This window comes from Spinacia oleracea, chromosome 5 (genome assembly GCF_020520425.1).
Source record: "Spinacia oleracea cultivar Varoflay chromosome 5, BTI_SOV_V1, whole genome shotgun sequence".
NCBI lineage: Eukaryota > Viridiplantae > Streptophyta > Magnoliopsida > Caryophyllales > Amaranthaceae > Spinacia > Spinacia oleracea.
This window is the reverse complement of record NC_079491.1, coordinates 4,122,777-4,145,676: the sequence shown is the minus strand read 5'-3', so window position 1 is coordinate 4,145,676 and position 22,900 is coordinate 4,122,777. Positions and strand designations below refer to the sequence as shown.

General features: G+C 35.3%; 2 protein-coding genes across 3 annotated transcripts; both read left to right on the top strand.

Annotated features, from left to right (window-relative positions):
• Positions 1 to 5,769: 5,769 nt before the first annotated feature.
• LOC110783046 (40S ribosomal protein S24-1) lies at positions 5,770 to 8,132 on the top strand. Its single transcript, XM_021987343.2, has 5 exons — positions 5,770 to 5,950; positions 6,054 to 6,095; positions 7,330 to 7,500; positions 7,599 to 7,685; positions 7,863 to 8,132. Exons 1-5 carry the CDS (start codon positions 5,879 to 5,881, stop codon positions 7,890 to 7,892), a joined length of 402 nt encoding a protein of 133 aa, XP_021843035.1. The 5' UTR covers positions 5,770 to 5,878; the 3' UTR covers positions 7,893 to 8,132.
• A 4,052-nt stretch (positions 8,133 to 12,184) lies between these two features.
• LOC110783071 (uncharacterized) lies at positions 12,185 to 22,892 on the top strand. 2 transcript variants are annotated; one of them, XM_021987376.2, is made up of 11 exons: positions 12,185 to 12,525; positions 12,631 to 15,803; positions 16,927 to 17,071; positions 17,178 to 17,260; positions 17,789 to 18,024; positions 18,433 to 18,519; positions 19,311 to 19,410; positions 20,038 to 20,248; positions 20,730 to 21,544; positions 22,117 to 22,456; positions 22,551 to 22,892. In XM_021987376.2, exons 2-10 carry the CDS (start codon positions 12,783 to 12,785, stop codon positions 22,135 to 22,137), a joined length of 4,719 nt encoding a protein of 1,572 aa, XP_021843068.2. In that variant the 5' UTR covers positions 12,185 to 12,525; positions 12,631 to 12,782; the 3' UTR covers positions 22,138 to 22,456; positions 22,551 to 22,892. The 2 variants fall into 2 exon arrangements, with proteins under 2 accessions (XP_021843068.2, XP_021843062.2); XM_021987370.2 differs by having other exon boundaries at positions 12,186 to 12,525; positions 20,718 to 21,544.
• The last annotated feature ends 8 nt before the right edge of the window (positions 22,893 to 22,900 follow it).

Below are 22,900 nucleotides of genomic sequence, written 5' to 3'. Positions count from 1 at the left end.
TTCTGTCGCCTAATTGTAGTTTGTGTCTTTTGACTATTTTAGTACGGATTGTCAAAGATATCTAGATCGTGTGAATAAATTGTGGCAATCAATAAACAACTCGGGCTCGTACGGAATTTCTAACATATATGTAACTCGTGTATGTTCGTTAAATGAGCCGAGCTCTAACCTATATGTAACTCGTTTGTGAAACTTGTTTAATAAATGAGCATGAAAATGGATTAAGTTATACTCGTTCGTCTAAGTTTATGATAAACTCATTCATTTACGTTCATGGCCAACTTGTACTTTTGTTCAATGACAACTCGTATATTTATGCCAATGAACAAATTCGTCTATCAAAAAAAAAAATGCTCTGTATTCTATCTCCGACATATTTACTTTGAACTTCCAAAAACGAAATAAAGAGTATAATAAAACTACAAAGTGACTTTTGAGATTTTCAATTGTTAAAAGCATAAAACTCGTTTATACGATTTTTTTTTAATAAACTCGAATAGATGAATAAATGAGTCGTTCGCAAATAGTTCATACTCTTGCAATTTCTCATCTCTTTCGGTACCGTACAAGCTCCCTCTCTCATGTAATTCTCCCTCATGCATGGGTACTCGATACATGGTTCCACCTATGAATATTGTACAACCTCTTCGGGTGTTTCTTCTTCTGCCGGGTGAATTAGGGAGACAACGACGGTGAAGCTCCAAAGAATATCTGCCATGTACTGCAACTTCTCTGGCATCGGAACGATCTCTAGAATCGACGGACTTCGGTGAGTAGAAGAAGTTTCAGGGCTATGGGATTTCAATTAACGATGATGATCGCCCCATTGTTTGGGGAGAGAGCACTACTACAAAAAAGGGCATAGAGTACTGTTGAAATACACTTTATAGGACGCCTTAGAGGCGTTCTCCAACTCAACGCGCTATAAAGTTTATAAAACGGGTAAAAGAAGCGTTTTATATACCTAGTTATAAAGTACAGTGATAAGAGATAAGCGCCCTCTATTCCCTTCCTAAAATCAGAAAATGAAGAAGGAATATAGAACGGTTAACGTACATAACCGTCTCATATACTCTATAATAAAGCGTGCCTTCCGTACATAACCGTCCTCTATTCTTCCTGTTAAATATTGAGATATAGAACATCTTCCGTACATAGGCGTACTATATACTTCATGTTTAATATTAAGATATAAAGCTGTTTCCTTACACAACCGTCCTATATTCTACCCCTTTTTTTTAATATTATTTAAAAGTAGCAGCACACACATCCTAAAATAGGATATTACGATTCTTGTATGTAAACCAAATCTAAATAGATAAAATAAAAATGATATCCACACGATCTTTCCAAAAATCCTTTCATTCAATAACAAAATAATATTGTTCATTCAATAAAAAAATTCTATAATTCATTGATAAAATATAATGATCTACACAAGGTACGGCAAAAAAAATCCAATATCACTATAAAAAAAAATGGTGTAGCAGCAAGAGCAACTTCTGCAGCAACTGGGGATGGTGTAGGGGTGTAGCAGCAAGAACAGATTCTGCAGCGGAAGAACTCACATTGCTAGCTCTAATTGCATGCTCAGCAGCACTGAAAGTCAGTGCGATTCTCTTGAAATCTGCTGGTTATTGCGAGTTTCAGACCTTGGTTTGGCTACTTCTACAAATATTACCCTGCCATCAAGAAACTGAAAGTGGAAACTTTATTATTAAAATGATTAATTGTTCATATGCTCCTCAAAAATAGAAGAGACTGAGTCAAAGTTTGTACACGTAAGTGAAATTGGCAAATAAACCGAGAAAAAAAAATAGTTTCCACTACATTTGTATCTAGCAAATTAGTTGTGCTTCTGCTGCATTTTGTCAGCAGAATCTAGCACTACCACTCTACAAGATTGCACGTTTCCTTCTTAGAAAGAAAATACATCTAGTTGAAGACCCAAAACATAAGTAAATATAATAGATGTGTTATGTTTTCCACACTCAACATTCAACAGGGATATCGCCCAAATGTTGAAACATTATTCAAACAAAAAACGCAATTGTTTGGTTACAACTACAAATAAACTGAAAACATGTTTCTTCTCGAACTGTAAGAAACAACTGGCCGAATGAATGTAGCAAGACTAGCAGCTATACAGGACACCTTAAGCATTCAATAGCATTAATTTCAACCAAAAGGACCAAGATAGTGCAATATCAAGAACTACATTTTGACAGAAATACGGAGTATTAAGAAGAAGAAAAACTCACAAATCCCCCCCTCCTTAATATGCAATATTTAACATCATTTTGGAATCTTTCAAACTTATATGTGCTTGCTTGTTTCTTTTAGCAAGCAACACTAGATTCTTATAGAAAGTCCCAAAAGTCTAAAGAATAAGAATTCTTTTCAACCAAACTGCTGTAGAGGCAGCTTCGTTTCTCGTATGTATTCAGCTTGAGCCAAAGAAATTGTCACAATCTTTTGCTTCTTGGAACACTATAAGACAACCTTCTTCTTTTCTCCCAAGCACAAATTGTATGGCGGTATGCTCTTCCAGTCATCTACAGAACGAGCAGTCACTGTCTATGTAGTCGGTCAATTATCCATTTTCTTCAAATCGGTATCTTATTTTTCTTTTCTTAGTACCCTGAAGATAGTGCAAGATCCTCTTTGCAGCAAAAAAATCTAATTTTCTAAGATAACCCACGTCTATTGACGCCATATTGAGTCCAGATGCTGAGCTAAGACAACATAAACAAAAGTTTGGTTGGCTCTCTACTCTACCTAACTCACGCAATGCCTGACGTATGCTGTTACATGAGTGATACTACAGTGAAAGAGGATCTAGTGCTTCATCAAGGTGTCAAGTCAAAGAAAATGAAATTGATCAAGTACAGTGGTAAAGATTGTGTTAGTTCCAATCCGTACATGACCAAAAGTGCACATCAGCATAAAATTTCTGCTTGGGAACAAAAACAATCTCATGGTGTTTTAAGAAACAGGAAAGTGTGGTACTTTCTTCAGATGAAGCTAAATACATGTAGGCCCACAAAGCTGGTTGAGAAGAATTCTTTTTGAATCTGATCACTGGTAACTAGACCCAATAAAGATCTTTTGTGGCTATCTGTCTGCAATTGCCATAAGAATTTGGTGTTTCATGCTAAAAATGAGATTAGATATATCTAAAGGGGCACAAAGAGAGAACAATAAGTACGCCAGATTTTCTTAGATAAGCATAAACCAAAAGGATTCTAATGACAAGTATGTTCTTTAGCAAGACTAGCTACGAACTAGGAATTAAGGGTCAGAGGTCTCTGGTAGACTAGCTCTAAGTCGTTGGAGGGAGGATACATGTTCAACTGTGTGCTCAATTTAGCTAATCTCACAATTAGAATACATTTTTGAGTAATATGGATATTTTTGATATTTGGGGACTGTAGCTGATGAATTCAACTCTTACCAATTACCAACACAACCAATTATGAGCACCCCCACTGCTCAAACAGCAAGAGAACATCAAATGTACAACCTTTGCGATGACTGAAGGCCAGGTCAATGCATTTTATCCACAAGGTAGAAGGGGTCTGTTCTTTTTATTCATTGTCTGGTGAACATTAGGGTTGTCCATCACGTCTGGATTCCTGAAGGAAAGAAACTATCAACTCAACTAGTCTGATTATGTACAACGATTAGTATTACGAATTGAATTCATCAGTTATGCTGCAGAGGTGGTGTTCCACTTCAATGGCCTTGACTACATGTTATGTGATGCAAATTTATGGACACGACACTCGGGATTATATTGCCTGGCTATGATCAAGCTCAAAGAAAGTGAGGGTAAGGTGTCGATATTAGGATTTCACCAGCAAAAGAATGCTCACATTGTGTATGATCTGGAGAATAACATGCTTAGTTTAGTCTATTCAGGAACTTGTCCTGATGACGCTGTCGATTTTCTGCAAGGGTGAAGGCAACATGCACTAATTCTAACAACTACACATTGCATCAACACATAGAACTCCATAGACAACAAATCAGTACTAAAAGCAGAAAATTCAAGGATAATCCAGATCCTTGAAGTGTTCAATTTTTCATTATCCCCTTTCTTTCTCTAACTGCAAATTTCAATTTAATAAGACTTAAATCATATTAACTAAAAAACTAGTTTAATTGGACTAAATTCACTAGATTTTTTTGGACAATAATCCTACTAAATTAAATGTAATTCCGTTTAATTGGACTCTATGATTCGACCTAAACCTTCAATTATGAAAGTCTCTTCCACACAAGTAACAACAAGAATTCGACATTACAATTTCATAATTAAGAACATTATTAGTTGAAGGGTAAAGATGTAGAACAAAATTAAGAATACCAACCTCGAAATTTGGAGTGTGGTGAGTCGATGTTCACCAGAGGTCGCAAAGAAGCAGCGATACAGTAGTGCAGCCGACGGTACAGTAATGCGGCAGCGATCTGGTGGTGGTGCGGCGGTGATCTGGTGGTGGTGCACGATTATGGTCGAGGTTTTGCGGGAGATTGAATTTGGGGTTTTGTTAGAAAGGTTTAGGTTTTGCACGATTAAGGTTAAGGTTTTGCAGAAGATACAGTAGAATGTTTAGGTTTTGGTTTGCGGGAGGTTTTTTATTTTGAGGTTTGATCGCCGCTGAATTAGTTTTTTAATTTTTTTTAAATGAGAATATTGTACGCCTGTATCCAAGGATTTAAAACACCGCTCTGTATGTTTTTGATTCATACTCCTCCAGTCCTATACATGTATATATTAAATATAATTATGAAATAATTATTTTTATTATGGTAAAAAATATGAAACGATTAAGTGACGTAACCGTTATCTATTCTTTCTCCCATGGAACTGTTATTAGAGAAAACCGTACTCTATTATCCTATGAAACGCTTAACACACTTAACCGTACTCTATTTAGCGTTACTTATTCCAACTTTTGTAGTAGTGGAGGTGAGTGTTTGGGTACTCCTCATTACCTTTTTTTTTTCATATATGTGTGTTTTGTATGTGAGAATGCGAATTTTGGATTCTATTAGGGATTGTTAATTGGGAATTAAAAAAGAAAATATTGACCTTTTTCCTTGTTTGTTTAATAGGGGGAAAATGAGAATTGATTATGATTAAATGACAAGATTACTAAAACACCCTTGATAATTTTCTTCCCTTTTGGTTTTATTTATGAGAAATTGGTTAGTTCAGATTTGGTCTGAATTCACACTTCAATTCCCTTCTCCCTAGAGGAAAAAGAAATCAAGGAAATACACCACCCTTTTCCCAATTTGCCATTTCACTTCCACCTTTATTTTCCATTCACCCAAAACAAACATGATAATTTCAATTTCCACATTCGTATTTCCTATTCCCGAGAATAATCTCATCTCACAATTCCCACAAAACATGTAACCCATAATTTTCGGTTTCACAATCAGTTTCCGATAATAAGTCATATGATTAAATCACGAACTAAAAATAATCATACTTATGGAGTTATGGTAATCATGTTAATTTTAAAGACTACATAAAAAATTGAAACTACTTTTTATTATTTAATTTGTACTTTTGTAGAAACAAAAAAAAAACGATATTGAATAACCTACTTATAGTAACTATTTTAGTTTATAAAATCTCGTAAAATTCTCATCAGGGCTAAACTATTGGGCCCAATTGAAGCAGTTTTCTAAAAAAGCCCAAAGGGCCCGAATACTAAACCCTAGTTGCTTCCTTTCTTCTTTCATTGCTCTCTTTCTCTCTTTCGCCGTGAATCCTTGGAGTTGGAATCAGCCGCAAATCCTTGGAGTTGGAATCAGCCGCAAATCCCTGCACCAGAAGAGAGAGAAAGAGAGTGAAATTACAACAATGGCGGAAAAGGCAGTCACAATCCGAACTCGCAAGTTCATGACCAATCGTCTTCTCTCAAGGAAGCAATTCGTCAGTTCTACTCCCTCTTCTCGATTGATTTTTTTTTCAAATTGTTATTCTATAACTTCTCAAACCCTAATTTATTTTCGTTGATTCGTTTGTTGCATTTCAGGTCATCGATGTTCTTCACCCTGGTCGCGCCAACGTTTCCAAGGTTTCATCTTCTTTTATTGATCTTTTACCGCATTGTATTTTATGCTTTAATTGATTTTTTTTATTAAAAACAAGTGCTGCTTAAATTTACCTGATTGTATTGATAATTATAATGGATTAGATGTTGTTCAAGCGTACTTATTGATTTGTTGTTGATTGATATGTCATTGTTGATATTGGTGTATCATACTTTGTATTTCGGTAGTCTTTTTGGTCATATTGTTGTATTGTATGTATGTTTTCCAAGGGTAGAAACATCTACTAGTTTGCTTAAGAAGAAAGTTCATTTCTGATGTCCATTACATAACTTGAAGTATTTCCCATATGATATGGGCGTATATTGTAGTTTGTATGCGGTACCCGTCTTGGTCATATTGTATTGTAGGTATTGGTTTTAAGGGTCGAAACATCTATTGCATTACTTTTGTCCATTACATAACTTGAGGCTTTTCCGGTATGATATTGGCATTTCACAGTTTGTATTATGGACTTCTGGTACTCTTCTTGGTCATGCTGTATTTTATGTATGGTTTTTAAGGGTAGAAACATGTACTACTTAGCTAATTAGAAAGTTCATCATGGTTATAATATGATATATTGCGTTGCTGGTGTTCATTACATAACTTGAGGTGTTTCCCGTATTATATTGGCATTTCACAGTTTGTATTCTGTACTTCTGGTATTCGTCTTGGTCATATTGTATTGTATGTATGGTTTCTAAAGGTAGAAACATGTACTACTTTGCTAATAAGATATTTCGTCATGGTTGTGCATTACCGTTGTCCATTACGGGACTTGAAGTGTGTTCCCGTAGATTTAAGTTTACATGATCAAACCTCTGAAACGCTGGTAGCTTACTGCTGTATGCAAACATAATGCTTTTAGTTTGTCCCTTGCGCCAAACCTCCAGATGTTAGTTTTATTACAGTATGCAATGCAGTTATCGTTTTGCATTGTACACTAATACACGTTCTAATTACACTGCTTCCAATATACTCACCTATCTATTAGAGGGTTTTATTTGTCAATTTTGCTTGCGGATTATTGCATTTTCAGTGATTGTGTCCTCCGAACTCCACTGTTACATCAAAATTCCATATGTTTTATGGTTCATAATGATTTTACTCTCTGCATTTATGCCTTCCAAGATTGCTGGAGAAAGGTGGAGAGTTTTATTGTTGCTTTTATATCTCTGTTTGCCAAATGTCTTACCGCATTCTTTTCTTTTCTGAAAGGCTGAGTTGAAGGAAAAATTGGCTAGGATCTATGATGTGAATGATTTGAACTCCATCTTTGTGTTCAAGTTCCGTACTCACTTTGGAGGGGGTAAATCAACTGGATTTGGTTTGATTTATGATTCCGTTGACAGTGCAAAGAAGTTCGAGCCCAAGTACAGGCTGATCAGGGTAATAATCTTTGCTCCCTTTTTTCTTGTATTCTATCATGGATATGGGTTACAAGATTCCATGCTTCTCATGATTAATATGGTCTTTCTTTGGTACAGAACGGATTGGCCACCAAGATCGAGAAGTCCAGGAAACAAATGAAGGAGAGGAAGAACAGAGCGAAGAAGATTCGTGGTGTTAAGAAGGTATGACATTCACCTATATTAGCTATTGACGGAATTTGTTTCATGGCACAATGATTATGAAACTATACTCTTCAGATAAATTTAAAACCTTTTCCTTCAATTCACACTTTGTGTTTCTATTAGCCTCAGCTTGCTGTACCCAGATTTTAACCCTACTATTCTTGATTATTTTTGCAGACTAAAGCCGCAGAAGCTAAGAAGAAGTAAGGAACTAGTGATGTTGTATACACTGGTGTGGCAGTTTTCTTTTTGGCGCGTCTTCAATGGCAATTGTCCACAATCGTTTTACTGTTTTGTTGCTTGTTTACCCCAATTAGTGGTAGTGGCATTAGTTAAAGATTACTAGACTAATAGCAGCGATTCAAGAGTTTTACTTTAATCTATGTCGGAGAGTTCTATGAAATTTTTGTCTGGTAATTTATGGATTGTGATTAATTTTACCCTTTATTCTTGTTCTTCTTTTCTTGGTGTATGTTGTGTTTAACTCGTCTAATGAGTTGACTGCTATAGCATTAACACATTGGAGAAAAGTTCTCTGGTTTTGGCCTTTTGGGTTGTTTTGTTTTTCATCTCCTCCGTATTTATGATTGGTAACATACGAAGAAGATGGGCAGAAATTAGAAGGTTCACCCGGTAGTATGTAGTTAGTTCTATATGCAATCGGAATAAAAGCACGTGTTTTTAACATCTTAAAAGCATATTTTACCTATTTAAAAGCATATTAGCGAAGCGCATTAACGATTTAAAAGCACATACTTGTATATCTTTCATATCATTTACTTGCGACAACTTTCTTTTAATTCATCTGTAACAATGTGTTCTAAAACTGTAAATGCGCTTTAATTTGTAAATTTGTGTTTTTTGAGAGGTTAAAAGTGTAAAACTATCTGCAGTCGGGTGTACATTCTACCAATTATAGTAAGTTATTGAGTTGCAAAAATGAAAAATACTTCTTCTGATTAAAAGTAGTTTTACCGCTTTTACTTTATGCATTATTCATATATTTATTTTGACTCTTTTTTTTCAATTACATAAAATTTAAATGTTATGATATGAAAAAATAGTTAGATAGTCTCAATGACTTTTAAGATTATTTTTACTAATAGATAATTAGATATATTAACGGTTAAAGATGTGAGTTGACAAAGGTAAAAGTCAATGTGGTGCAACTGTTTCTAAACGAAGGAAGGTGTGTACTCTGATTCTTATTATAGTGGTATTCTTGAGTATTTTCTTTGTTGGAGCAGGTACAGAAAGTCGTTTCTCCACTTGTGTGAAGTTGTGAACTAATGTGCCGTTTTTATTGAGATTACGAACGCCAATTTGATTTTTGCTTTCGATTGCGTTATTTCGTACCTTTTCTATCACCTAACGGTAGTTTTGAGTCTTTTTAGCTATGTTGGTACGGAGAATCTAAGCTATCTTTGCTACCTCTAAAAACAACAGAGTCTACTGTCATGTGTTGATATTTTTCCGATGATACTAAGCTATCATGTTTACGGAGTTACGGTAAGCTATCATATTTACGGAGTTACGGGCTAGGGGTGTTAGTGAATCGAGACTCCCTCGTATACGGATAAAGTTTGCTTATGTTCTTTCTAATAAAGGCGTTGAGCTTAAATAAGTGTTGAAGCTTGTTCAATTAATGAGCATGGACATTAACAGAGATGTATTTGTTCATTTAATTTCATGACCAGCTCAATTTTTACATCAACAACTCGTATTTTGTTCATAAACAACTGGGCTATATTTTATCAGTGAACAAATTTATTTATTATGTTAAAAAACAAACTCTTATTTTGAAAAAGAATAACATAATTATTCTATTGAGATATTTAACTTTTAACTTCTTGAAAAAAATGAAGAGTATGATAAAAAAAAAACGCAAAATGACTATTGAGATTTTTAAAGGTGCATAAAAACTTGATTGTAAACTCAATTTGGTTAATAAACGAGTCGTTCACTAATAGTTCATGAACACAAAATCTCCTTTAAGAACTGCATTTGAACAAATTCTTGAGCTCGTTTGAAATCGATCTCAAACTCATCTAATATAAATGAACATGAATACAACATTACTCGGTTTGTTTACTCCCTTATTTATGTCAAACATCCTAATGAAAGAGAATAAAGGATCAGTGGGTAAATCATTGTAAATTTTTAAAAATTGTATAAATATCTTCCAAGTAGTTTGGAATATGAAGGTTAGAATTCGAGTGGAAATTGGGAAATTGTTGTCAATTATTCAACGTGAGTTTTGACTGCCTTGCAATCTTGCATAAAGACATTACCCCGTATAAGATACTCCGTAACTAAATATTACTAGTATTTTAATCGTTTGACAATATGAAAAGTCAATATGTTCCGTACGTTATTATGTTGTCTTAAAAAGTCAATCCAACTTGCATATAGTGTCTATATATAAGAAATAGTGATTGTAGTTTTTTTGTGTGCGAATGAGCCACAAGAGCAATATAAATTTACAAATGAGGGCGAGGGGATTCAAACCTGAAATTTATTGTACACATGCCCTCAGTCTTAACCATTAGGCTAAGACATCATTGGTAAATAGTGATTGTAGTTGATAGGGGTTTAAACTTTTTTTTTAATGTATAAACGGGAGTGCAACACGAGGACTTTTCAGAAGTTCACCTGATAAGATAAGTTCATGAAAATAAGTAAAAAAATCAGGTGAGTAGAGCGCACTCTGAGATAAGATAAGAGTTCAATTAAGTTCATTTAATGTAAGGTGCGTTCTATTCATCTGATTTTCACTTAGTTTTTCTGAACTTATCTGAAATTATTATAACTTATAAACTCATTTTAGTTATATATTGAACTGACCCAACCCTTATCTCTCCTGAATTTATCTTATCTGAACTTAACAAAACATATTTTATTTATAAATTGTATTTGACCAACCCTTATTTTTCCCGAACTTATCTTGTATGAACTTATTTTTCCTGAAATAAGTGAAAATAAGGTGGACAAAACAGAGTCTACGTCGAGTATAACGAAGCCTTATCCATGGTAAAATGAATTTAGTTAATATCTTCGTTTTCTTTCTATGATATTCTCCTTAAATTACGTGTCAAGGGTATGTTACAAGCATTCTGAAACGGATGACCATACAACTTATGACTATAAAATTATTAAAAAAAGAGAAAACCCATTATTCGAATATATAAAACTTTAATGCCCAAATTTATGTACTTGAATAACAATTTATGATAAAAAATTATTCCTTCATAGTAGTATCTTTTCTAAAAAAATATTTAGATCAAACATAAAAATTAATAGAGAAAAGAATAGGAAAAAAATGATTCGCTTTCCTTTAGCTAATCAAATAAAGTTTTATGCAAATAATGTAAAATACTCAAAAATTTAGTCTATCAATTGTTGTTTAACCAATATTATTTTTCAACTGCATATATAATGAACTTCATATTATTCTTTAAATGCATACATACATAAATTTATAAGTGAATTTGAAATGAATAAAAAAAACTTAAACTATATGCAACACTTCGGGATATCGTCCGGGATACTAACTAGTTAAATCATCTGAAAACCATACAAAATTTATTAGTGTTAATCACAAATACCTAAAGATTAAATTCAAGCGCCAACGGGGGGAAATATAGTGATAAAACTTATGTGTCCCTATACACATTGCCAAATACAGCTATGTAGTATGGACTATTGAGTAATTTTCATGATTAGCAATTTAATTACAATTTATTTATGCAAATTCAATTAGTAATAGATTGCCAAATTTGTTGCAAACTTCTTCGCGTAAAAATAGTTACGTTAACCGATTACCTATTTTGTTCATATTTTTATTTCCCGCTAAAACGATTTGTTAACGGATATTACATGCATATTACCAAATCTGTTCCTAACCAACTTTCCCGCTAAATTGAATATGTTAACGGATTGTCAAGTTTGTTGATAATAACCAACTTTTTTGCGCTATAAATTATGTTAACAGATTTTCAAGTCTGTTAACACTACTTTTCCCGCAAAAATAATTATATTAACGGATTTTTGATTATATTGCTAACCAAATTTGCAAAAAATCATTATTATACGAGAGGGTTTCATTTAAAAATATTCTCATTGTCTAATTATTTAAACAAAGTAGTTAAATTACCAATCAAATGATCTAAAAAACATACTCCACCACAATCCCTAAAGATTGTGTAGCATGAAAAATGTCAACCCAAATGGATTTCCAAAAAGGACCCCACAACAAAGACCATAAAAATATTTGACACTATTTTCAAAATTTTCAATATTAAGCAATGACTTTAGGAGAGAGAAAGAAGTAGGAGCCAATTTTGGCCAAATAACAAGATTGGAGGGAAAATTGCAAAATTTATTTTGTGCAAACACAATTCAAATTTACCAAATTACCCCTCAATATCTTCCCCAAATCCTATGTAAGACTTGAGAAGAACAGTCCATTTTAGTATTCTCTGTCCAAGTCTTCAATACTTCAACAGTAAACATACTTCTGAATTTCCGGAATCCCCCAAAAAAATATACATAAAAAAAAATTTAATTGGAGAAAAAGGAAAAGAATCCTTTATGATTTTAAACCCATTTTTCCAAAATCAAAAATATTAAAAACCCCCCCTTCACATTCATGCCCCCTTCATCTCCCTCTCTGCACTTTGTTTTTCTCTCTCCAAAACCCCCCAATTTTCTAACCAAATTTGATGTAATTGATTTGTGAATCGAAGAGAAGGTTGCAAAGATTGAATTTTTTTTGTGATTGGGAACTTTTTGGTGCATTTTATTTCTGGGTTTTAACTGCATTCATCAGCTGCTCCTTCAGGTAGTGATTTTTATTTACTGTTTCCTGCTGTTAGATTTCTCAGTTTTTTGTTCGTTTGTTTGGTTTTATTGATGTTTGATTACTGTAATTTTGTGGGTTTTTCAGTGTGGGTTTCAGTTTTATCTGGGTATTTGGGAACTGTTCAGATTTGGGGATTCTGGTTGGTTGGTCGAACTATGAAGGGTTGATTGATTTTTTTTGGATGATTTTTGATTCTGTGATAATTTTTTTATTTGGAATTTTGTTGGTTGAGTGAAATGAGAGAAGGGTTGAGGTCAAGTAGTTCGAAGAGGGAGGATGATAGAATTGGTTTAGGCCACAGAGATGGTGATTTGAGAAGGGTTAAAATTCCTGATTTGAATTTAGAGGATAACCCAGATGATGTTTTAAGTGAAGAAGGGGGGATATTATGCTCTGAAGTGATCAGGACCGATGGGAAATTGAATGAGTTAGTGTGTGAGAAAGAAGGTTTTGGTGAAGATGAGAGTAAGATTAAGGGTATGGAAGTTGAGGATGAAGTAGAGAAAAAAGGGTCTGTTGAGCTCGATTGTAGCCTCGATGTTGGTGGCGAGAGAATTCAGGCGGCGGTGGCGGAGGTTGTGGAAGGTGTAGAAGGTCACGTGGGTGGTGTTGATTCGAGTATGAAGGTTTGTTCAACTAGGGCAATTACAGATGAGAAGGAAATTGGTGATTGTTCTGGAAATTTGGAAAGGAGTTCTAGAAGTATCAATGTTAATTGTGATGGCAAAGCTGAGAATATGGAAAAGGATGTAGATGCTGATACTGAAATACTGAAACCGGGTGCTGCACTAATCGAATCTCCTGAGAAAGTGTTTGTTACTGTAGGGTTTAAATGCAAATTTGATGAAGTTGATAGGAGTGACAGATTCAGAAAGGAGGTTAAACAGGACAAAGTTCAAGTTGCTGCTAGAGTGTTGAGATCTAGGGTTGTGCCAGCTAATGGTTTGGGAGAAGAAACTGAAGGCAGGAATATCAGATCTTCGCATAGGAAAAAGAAGAGCAGAATCGATGTTCTAGAAGAAGAAGCTATGGTCATAACGAAAGATGAATATGACGGATTAGATGTTGACTCAGAAAACATGTGTGATAGTAGAGAGAGCAAGAGGTCAAGTGATCACTCTGAAGAAAGGTTTGTTGAGCCGAATGATGATCGAGTTGTTTATGAAGGTAAGGATGAAGATGATAGCAATAAACTGATTATAAGTTCAGAAAGGAAGGGGAAGCGTGGAAGGCCCAGAGATCACCCTGAAGAGGAGGTAGTTCAGATGAATAAAGTACAGGCTGTTTCTAAAGTTGAAGATGAAGGTTTGAACAACAAATCTGCAATAAGTTTAAAAAAGAAAGATGGGCGTGGAAGGCCGAGGAAGTATGCAAATTTCCTTGAAAATGAGAAAGTTGTTCCTGATAAGATTGAAGATAAAGCGGGAAACAGTGATTCAAGCAGTTCAAAAAAGAAGGATGGACGTGGAAGGCCGAGGAAGTCTGCAAATTTCCTTGAAAATGATGCTGGAAACAGTGATTCAACAATAAGTCCTAAAAAGAAGGATGGACGTGGAAGGCCGAGGAAGTCTGCAAATTCCCTTGAAAATGAGAAAGTTACTGATAAGATTGAAAATGAAGCTGGAAACAGTGATTTAACAAGAAGTCCTAAAAAGAAGGATGGACGTGGAAGGCCGAGGAAGTCTGCAAATTCCCTTGAAACTGAGACAGTTGTTCCTGATAAGATTGAAAATAAAGCTGGAAACAGTGATTCAATAAGAAGTTCAAAAAAGAAGGATGGACGTGGAAGGCCTAAGAAGTCTGCGAATCTCCTTGAAAATGAAGCTGTTACCAGTGTACCAGCAAGAAGTTCAATGAAAAAGGATGGACGTGGAAGACCTAGGAATTCTGCAAATTGCCTAGAAAATGAGAAAGTTGTTCCTAAGAAGATTGAAAATGAAGGAGGAGTTGTAAGCAACAAGTCTGTTGGAAGTTTGACACAGAGGCGCATAAGTGGAAGGCAAAAACGATCAGTTGATTATGCTGAAGAGCAAGAAGCTCGAAAGAAGAGGAAGCTTTCCTTTTCTAATGTTGATGATGAAGCTCTGGTTGAAGCTAAAGATGAGGGTTTAAGCAATAAATCAGTAAGGAAATCAAAAAAGAAGGGTAAGCGTGGAAGACCCAAGAAAGAACAGGGAAATGCTCTTGATACATCTCCCGTGAGAAGAAGCAGAAAGGAAATTCGGTCAGGTAAAAAGGTCATTTTTGCTGGACTTGATGAAGACACTGTTGAAAATTCTTCTAAAGGTGAAGAAACTCTATTACCTGAAAGAAATTCTCCTGCTAAGCGTAAGAGGGTTGAAGTACCTGGGTCTCTTTCTAGTGAAAAGAATGCAATAAGAAACCAAATAGTGGATATGCTTCTTAGTGCAGGTTGGACAATTGAATACAGGCCGAGGAATGGCAGAGAGTATAAGGATGCAGTGTATGTAAACCGCGAAGGAAAAACTCACTGGTCAGTTACTAAGGCATACAGCCACCTTCAGCAGGAAGCTGAAGAGGGTAAAACTGGTGAATCTAATTTTACTTTTACCCCATTACCCGCAGAGGTACTCGGCCGATTGTTTAGAGTTGTATCCAAGATAAGATCAGACAAGAACAAGAAAAAGAAGGACAAGGAAGATGGTGATATTTCTGATGAAGAGATCACCAAGGGAAGAGCTAAGAATAAACATTCTGCTTTGAAAAGGAAGCCCGCAGTCCGGGCTGGGACACAAGGTAGAAGGCGGTGTGCTTTGGTGGTGCGCAAGTCTAATCAGGGTTCAAATTCAGAGATTGATGGATCTATTGCTCATTCAGGAAAGCATAGTGTTCTTGCTTGGATGATTGATTTGGGTTCCGTTACTCTTAATGGGAAAGTGCATTATAAGGAGTGCCAAAAAGCTGAATCAGGGTTTGAGGGAAGCATTACCAGAGATGGCATTCTTTGTAGTTGTTGCAAGAAAATAATCTCAGTTTCTGAGTTCGAGAACCATGCGGGGAGCAAAGTTTGCCAGCCTTATGAAAATCTTTACGTTGAAAGTGGGTCTTCACTATTACAGTGTCTGCTGGACTCCTGGAACAAACAAGAGGAGACTGGTCGTTTGGGGTTTCATGATGTCAATGTGAATGTTGAGGACCCAAACGATGATACCTGTGCAGTTTGTGGAGATGGTGGAGACTTGATGTGCTGTGATGGCTGTCCATCAACATTTCACCTGGACTGTTTAAACATAGAGGTACTTGTGCTATTGAATTACATTTTCTGTTTTCTTAATTATTTTTCTGTCTCCGTTGAATATGTGTTCTCTACTAGTATGTTTTGTCTATATGATTCTTTTAATATCTCGTTCCATCTCCCCTCCTAAAAATTTAAGGGCTTTGGAGGTTGGGTTGATGGGTGAATAAAAATTCTTATTTTTTGTTACCAAAAACTAAATTGGATATAAATCTGAATATGCGTAGGGGTTATAGTTGCTATTAACTGATTTCCTGTTCAGTTGACATGTTTTCTGCTAGATGACAAACAGTAAGAACATTTTGCTTGATAGCTGTGGGGTTTCTAGAAACAGTGCACTAGTTTTGTTAGGCTGACATATTAAACGTTCTCCTGCAGATAACGAAGAATTTTGATATAAATGATTTAGTCTGAATCATTTTTTTTTCCTAATGTAGAATTGGTTGATAAATTGCCAATTGCGTTTCAACTCTGGGGTTCACAATTATTTTGTACTGAGTAATTGAGACAACAATTAATGCAGACAGTTATTGCTATTTAAGATATTTGCTAAATGTTGTTTGGAGGTTACCGACAGATGTTATGTGAAGATTGCAGTGGATATTGATTTTTTACCTTCAGATGGTTTACACATTTCTTTAAAAGTTCGTAGATTAATGGAAACAATATTTTAGGTATACAAAAACATTGTTTGCAATCCATGTTTTCTAGTGTAGGTAGTTCGGTTTATTTCTGCCTGTTGAACCACATTATTTGTTCTCATAGTGGGGGTGGGGGTTGTATATAGAGGAATGCTAGATTCAGTAGGGGATTTTACTTATTTACTCGTTGATGTGGAGCCTGAGTACTGTGGGGCGTGATGTGCATATGGAATTGCATTCACGAAAACACCTCTGAAATCTGGACTTATTGTGGTGAGTATTTTCAGTAGCTGGTTTAGGACAATGGGTGTTAGTGCATGAACTTGATATATAGTCAGGATTTTTCTCCATATGGGTTACAGTGCAATCTCTACTTCAATTGTATAGGTAAATATGGTAAATATTTGGCACCCCAGACAGTCGTGGTACCAGGAAATTGTTGTTTTCCATTGTATATAATTATCTTTATGCTTACTTTTGCAGGAATTGCCTTCAGGCGAATGGCACTGTGTTTTTTGTTCGTGCAAATTCTGTGGTGATGGTGGAGAATCTGCAACTGCAACCCAGGGAGTTGATTGTGACGCAGTATCTTCACAATTGATCACGTGCAGTTTGTGCGAGGAGAAATGTAACATTCCATTGATCTGTTTCCCATATTTTCTTCATTTCCTTACAACACATAACTGACAGACTAGTAGCTGTTATTGACAAATTTGTGTTTTTTTTCACTGTAGATCACAAATCATGTGTCGATGAGGAGGATGATCACTGTGTCAAATCCCAAAGGCCTGGATTTTGTGGGAGGAACTGTGAACAGGTTCTCCGACAATTTTTCTTTGTTTCTTCTTTTTTGAAATTCATATACTTTTATTGTACACTTGCTGCTGAGTGCTGTCCAAAATAAAGTGTTCCCGTTTCTTTTACCTTTAACAGTTTTGTGGAGTATGCTTATATACTACAGTACAGGCTTCAATTTTCTGTTCTCTTGGTCACCACGAAGTGTATTGACTAGTACTCCGTATCTTTTGTTATGGTTTCTGTTCTGATTTTGCTGTGTGATATGAAGTAACTAGTTAAATGCCGTGTCCAGAATTTATGTCAATTTCCTTTTTCGTTATTCCACTTTGAATATATGGTTTTCAAAACTTCAGTAAAAAGGGTCTTTCAGTCTTGCAAAGTTGGTTTTTGGGTGGCTGACATTTATATAATGCTTGAATCAGTGTGGTATTTCAAGTTTTCAACTGAATGTTTTGGAAATATGTATTTTCTGCCTTCTTATATGCTTAAACTCTGTTTTATATAGTTGTTTTTATCACCAATATAATCCCAACTTCTTTTTCTGTAGATGTCGGAGCGGTTAGAGAGTCTTCTAGGAGTAAAGTATGATTTGGGAGATGGATTTTCGTGGACTCTACTTCAACGGTCTGACCTTAATGCAGATCCTGTTACCTCGGAACCCTTAAAGATTCAAAACAATTCAAAATTGGCGGTGGCTCTCTCTGTTATGGAGGAATGTTTTTTGCCTATCATTGACCCCAGAAGTGGTATCAATTTGATACGTCATGTCATCTATAGCTGTGGGTAAGATCTTGTTCATGCAAGCTATTTATGCGTGGATTTTTTTCCTTCCTTCAAATTTGTTTTCTTTTTTTGCTAGAGTTTCTTTCCCGTTATCCTTCTCATATGCTATTTGAAAATTCTGTAATATTTTGGGGAAGGAAATCTGAGACTATTTGGGGTTTTCCCCATTCTTTCTCATCTGTAACGGTGTGGGCGTTTTTCTTTGTCACTTTTTCTTTCGTTAGTGAGACCAATATTCTTATGCATCTCCTATGTGCAGTGTTTTTCAGTTCTGTAACTCATACTTCTCACAGCTGTGAACACCCCATCTTTAGTATGCAATTGGTTCATTGACGCTTTTGAACAATTCACTTCTGCACAGAAAATTTTGCCGTTCTTTCTCTGATGCGCTTTTGTCCTCCTATGCAGATCAAATTTTAACCGATTAAGTTTTAGCAGCTTTTTAACTGTTGTGTTAGAGAAAGGAGATGAAGTAATATCTGCAGCTTCCATCAGGTAGTTGTCTGTTTAGTACTTACCTACTGGACATGTGCTTTTCAAGCTGCTATCTAAGTCCTCATATAAAGTTAGCTTGCTTGCTCACAACGAAACATACCTATGATAATATGATAATGGAAATTAATAGTTTTTTGATGATTTTGATTGTTTGGTAATGGAATCTTCATAACGTTTTTCATCCATCTTACTAAATCAACCTTACATAGAACATAATGTACTTTGTAACTTCTCGCTAGTTACTTTGTTAATCTCAATATACTAGTTATAAGTAAAATAAGGTTGTTTATGATACGTAAACGGTAAACCATTGATTGCTGGGTTAAACTATAACATTTCTATTGATTATTACATTTATTGCGAGAGTTCTATTGTTTAAAGTAGTGAACTTCCTCGTTATCATATAATTATTATTACCATATACGTTTACGATCTATTTGAAATAGCTTCTTGAAAATTGCTAGGCCATTAGGATGCACATGTTTTACTGGGCAGAATCCGACGCAGATGGTTGATGTTTGGTTTAGATTTTCAGTGGGTGGTAGAATAGGCTCTCTTTTATTGGTATAATGATTCATGACATGTGCTTGCTACAATGTTTTTTTTGCATTTCTATAAGTTTAAGAAAAGTGGTTTTGTATTTTGCTTAGGTAATGGTGATCTTATTTTTCTTTAACAAGAAGCCAAAAGTATGATGCATTTGTTCTGTGAAGCCTTTGTATATTCCATCTTTATATAGGCTATATAATCACCAATACCAACCATTGCGTTTGCATAACTATGTCGAGCAGAATTCGTGGGAAGCAGCTAGCAGAAATGCCATTCATCGGGACACGTAATGTCTACAGACGCCAGGGAATGTGCAGACGGCTACTTGCTGCAATTGGACAGGTGTGTTGCAGAGTCTGTGTCAATTACTAGCCACTGCTGTCATTTATCATTAATTACTTGTCCTTTTGAGTGTTCTTATTTTGGTGCTCAGTGATGATATTGTGCTTAATTTGCTGAGTTTTATTGAGATTGTAATTGGTTTAGATACATAAATATTATTTTGGTGCTCGGTGTGGCTTTGTTCATACATAAGGCTGATCACTCGTGTTGGTGAATGCGCACATATAGCTTACAAGTAGTCTTTGTTCATGCCTTCTATATCTCGGAGTATCTTATTGTTGATTAACTAGATCAGGTCCCGTGCACTTGTTGGTTGATACAAATAAATATACCGAATCTTTTCCATAAAAAAGATTTTCAAAAGTTTTAGTTAAATATACTGAATCTTTTCCATAAATTTTCTTTGATACAAATAAATGAAAAAATGAAGGATTTTTTTTTTTGGCGGGATTTTTTTTCACCATGAAGTGACACGTGTTGGTTGTACTTTTGGCATTACGTTTCTTTGATTATATGTACTTAATGATGTTCTCGAGTCTATTTAGTTACTAGCGTTGATTTTATCACAAAGCCTTGCATTGAAATACTCTTGAATCTCATTCTTTTAATTGTTAATATCATCTTCAGGCCCTCAGTAGTGTTGAGATAGAGAAGTTGGTCATCCCTGCTATTCCTGCACTTATAAATACATGGACTTCAGTATTTGGTTTCGAGCCCCTTGAAGAATCTGTAAGAGAAGAAATGAGGTCAATGAATTTGGTGGTATTTGCGCATACTGATATGCTGCAGAAACCAATCCTAAAACAGCAGATTGGTGGGCACGGCACATCTTTAGTAGGTTGGTTATCATTTCATTATTTCCAGCTTGTACAAAGTTTCTTAAATGTGGATTTTTTTTTCATATTTACCACCTAAAGTTTCACGTTTTTGTATTTACCACCTTAATTTTATGAAAAGTTTTGTATTCACCACTTTTTAACGGATTTCATCCCATTTTTTCATCCATATGAGGCCCATTTAACCAACTTTGTAGATTTCCCTCCTCTTTTATTAGGTTTCCAATTAAAGAAGTTAGTTAAATAGGGTTCAGATGTACCGGAAGTTGGATGAAAACCGTTAAGTTGGGGTGAATTTAAAACGTTTCATAAAATTAAGGCGGTAAATATGAAATTACATTTTAAAAGGTGGTAAATACAAAAACCTGTAACTTAAAAGTTGGTAAATGTCAAAAAAATCCTAATTTTTTAGATGCATCCTTCCAGAAAAGATTTCCTGATTTCTATCGTCAAAATTTATTTATTTGTCAGAGAAAGATGCAGATTCTGGTGTATCTCAGAATGACCATTTAGATTGCGGGGCTGATAAAACTGATGCTGACAAGCCTGAGGTTCATGATTTCCGTTCAAATCGAAAATTCGACTTAAATTGTGCCGCTCCTAATGTTCCCGACTCTTCATCTGATGAAAAACATCTGGTTAATCCTGATTCAGACACTGAGAACTGTGAGAATGAAGTGAAAAGCAAAATGAAATTGTCTGATGAAATTGTCTTAAATTCTTCTGAAGTTAGGACCTTGCATCCAGACTTGAATTTAACAGCGGAAAACGAGTCTTTGTTTGATGAGAAAAATCCTACTATGAACTCTGATGAGGTAGCAGCAAAAAGTAACTCAGATTCTTCTGGTCTGACTAATGTCAAGGGTTGCTGTATTGTTGAAAGTGACGGTGATCAAAACGGGGATTCTACGGCTATCAGAACTTCCGAGGAAAAGACTCTTAACCCTGAGTTGAATTTGGTTGGAAATGTGTTGGAGAAAAATGACAGTTTGCCTTCCGATTCAGTAAATGTATTAGCAGCTTCAGCGAGTGTTGGGGACCCGGTTTCCAGATTAGATGTACAAAAACCTGTTGACCATGAGATACCTGTTGACCAAAATGTTGACGGTGAAACGGGACCATCAAGTTTTCAGGTAGTAGAAGGTCAAGCAGCAGAATCTGCTAAGTGTTCTGAGTCTAAATCATTAGTTGTGTACACTGGTGTTTCACAGTTCACTTCTGACTCCTCGTGTAACATGAGTTCTGCTGCCGGTGAGAGTTGTGCTGCTGGTATATTTCTTGGAAGTGGCATTGCTAAGGTAACATTCCATACAATTTAAGCTTGCCTCATTTTAAATCTTGAGTAAACTATCCGATAAACCAAAAACCCGAAACCCGATCCGGTATCTGATCCGAAAAAGTGGGTACTCGAACCGATATGGTTATCGGTTCGGGTACCCGATCTGAAATTCGGGTATTGGATATGGTTTTACAAATAATGGGTACCCGATAACAATCTGATAAGACGTTTTCTTTAAAGTTTTCCCAACTTAAATATTTTTTCCCATGAGTTCAAAATCCTAAATTTTAATAATCAATGTTGAATTTGAGTAAGTTGTAATTTTTATTAGTAATGTAGTCAATCATGTGCTAATGTTGGTATTTAGTGTTGAATGTCATTACAATAATCTAGTTATAAAGTCTATTTTTTACAATATCATAACGGGTACCTGATATTTGATCCGAAAGTTTGGGTACCCGAACTTAACGGTTCGGTTCATGGATATCAATTTTTGCATTATTGGTTATCGGTTACCCGATTCGATAATGCTATCGGTTTGGGTACCCGACCCATGCTCACCCCTGCTAACCCACTTGAATTTTTTCGCAGGTTGGTCCAACAAAGTCTTAGATGGAAGATAGATCTGTAGCTGAAAGAAAGTAGATAATGCCATTGTATAGTTATTATAGTTGGCATTTTTAAGGACCAAACCTTAACTCACTCTCACACCTCATCCATAGCCTGTGCAGTTAGTATGTTGTTCGTAGTTCTATCATCCTTTTCGATCCCCTTTCGTGACCGAATCTGGAGAAGCAAAAGCGGGGAAACAAATCTTAACCTTTTACCAGTAACCAGTGTATACATTTTGGTATAGTATTACTGTCTGTTACAATTGACCAGTTTTTCAGTATTTTGACGGGAAGTTGGAGAACTTCATTAACTCCTTTAGGTAAACAAATTCGTTTCTTCATCTCATTCTTTTGAATTTATACTCCTTTTATATATCAGTGATTTCAGATTGGTGAATCTTTTGGTATATTTAGGTTTGCTGACCATTTTTGACGACGCCTCAACACCAACGAAAGTCCAGATGTTATTGCAGAACCGAGAATTACGCCATTCGGCCATTGTTAGGTGATTCAAACATTCATTTGGTGGGACTTTTTGTTAAAATGTATAGTCCATAAAACTTGTAATGGAACTTATTTTCTAGCCACATCCTTTTACATAGGGTTTAGCTTAAAGGGGGGCCATAATATATTGTTGTGTTTAGGAGTATATTGTTTTTGTGGCCCCATTGCTTTTGATTTTGTAAATGGAAGGAAGAAACAAGGAAAAACAGGCTCTTTTTGATCTATACAGTCAAGTAGTATCAACTTCTGAAAGCAATGAC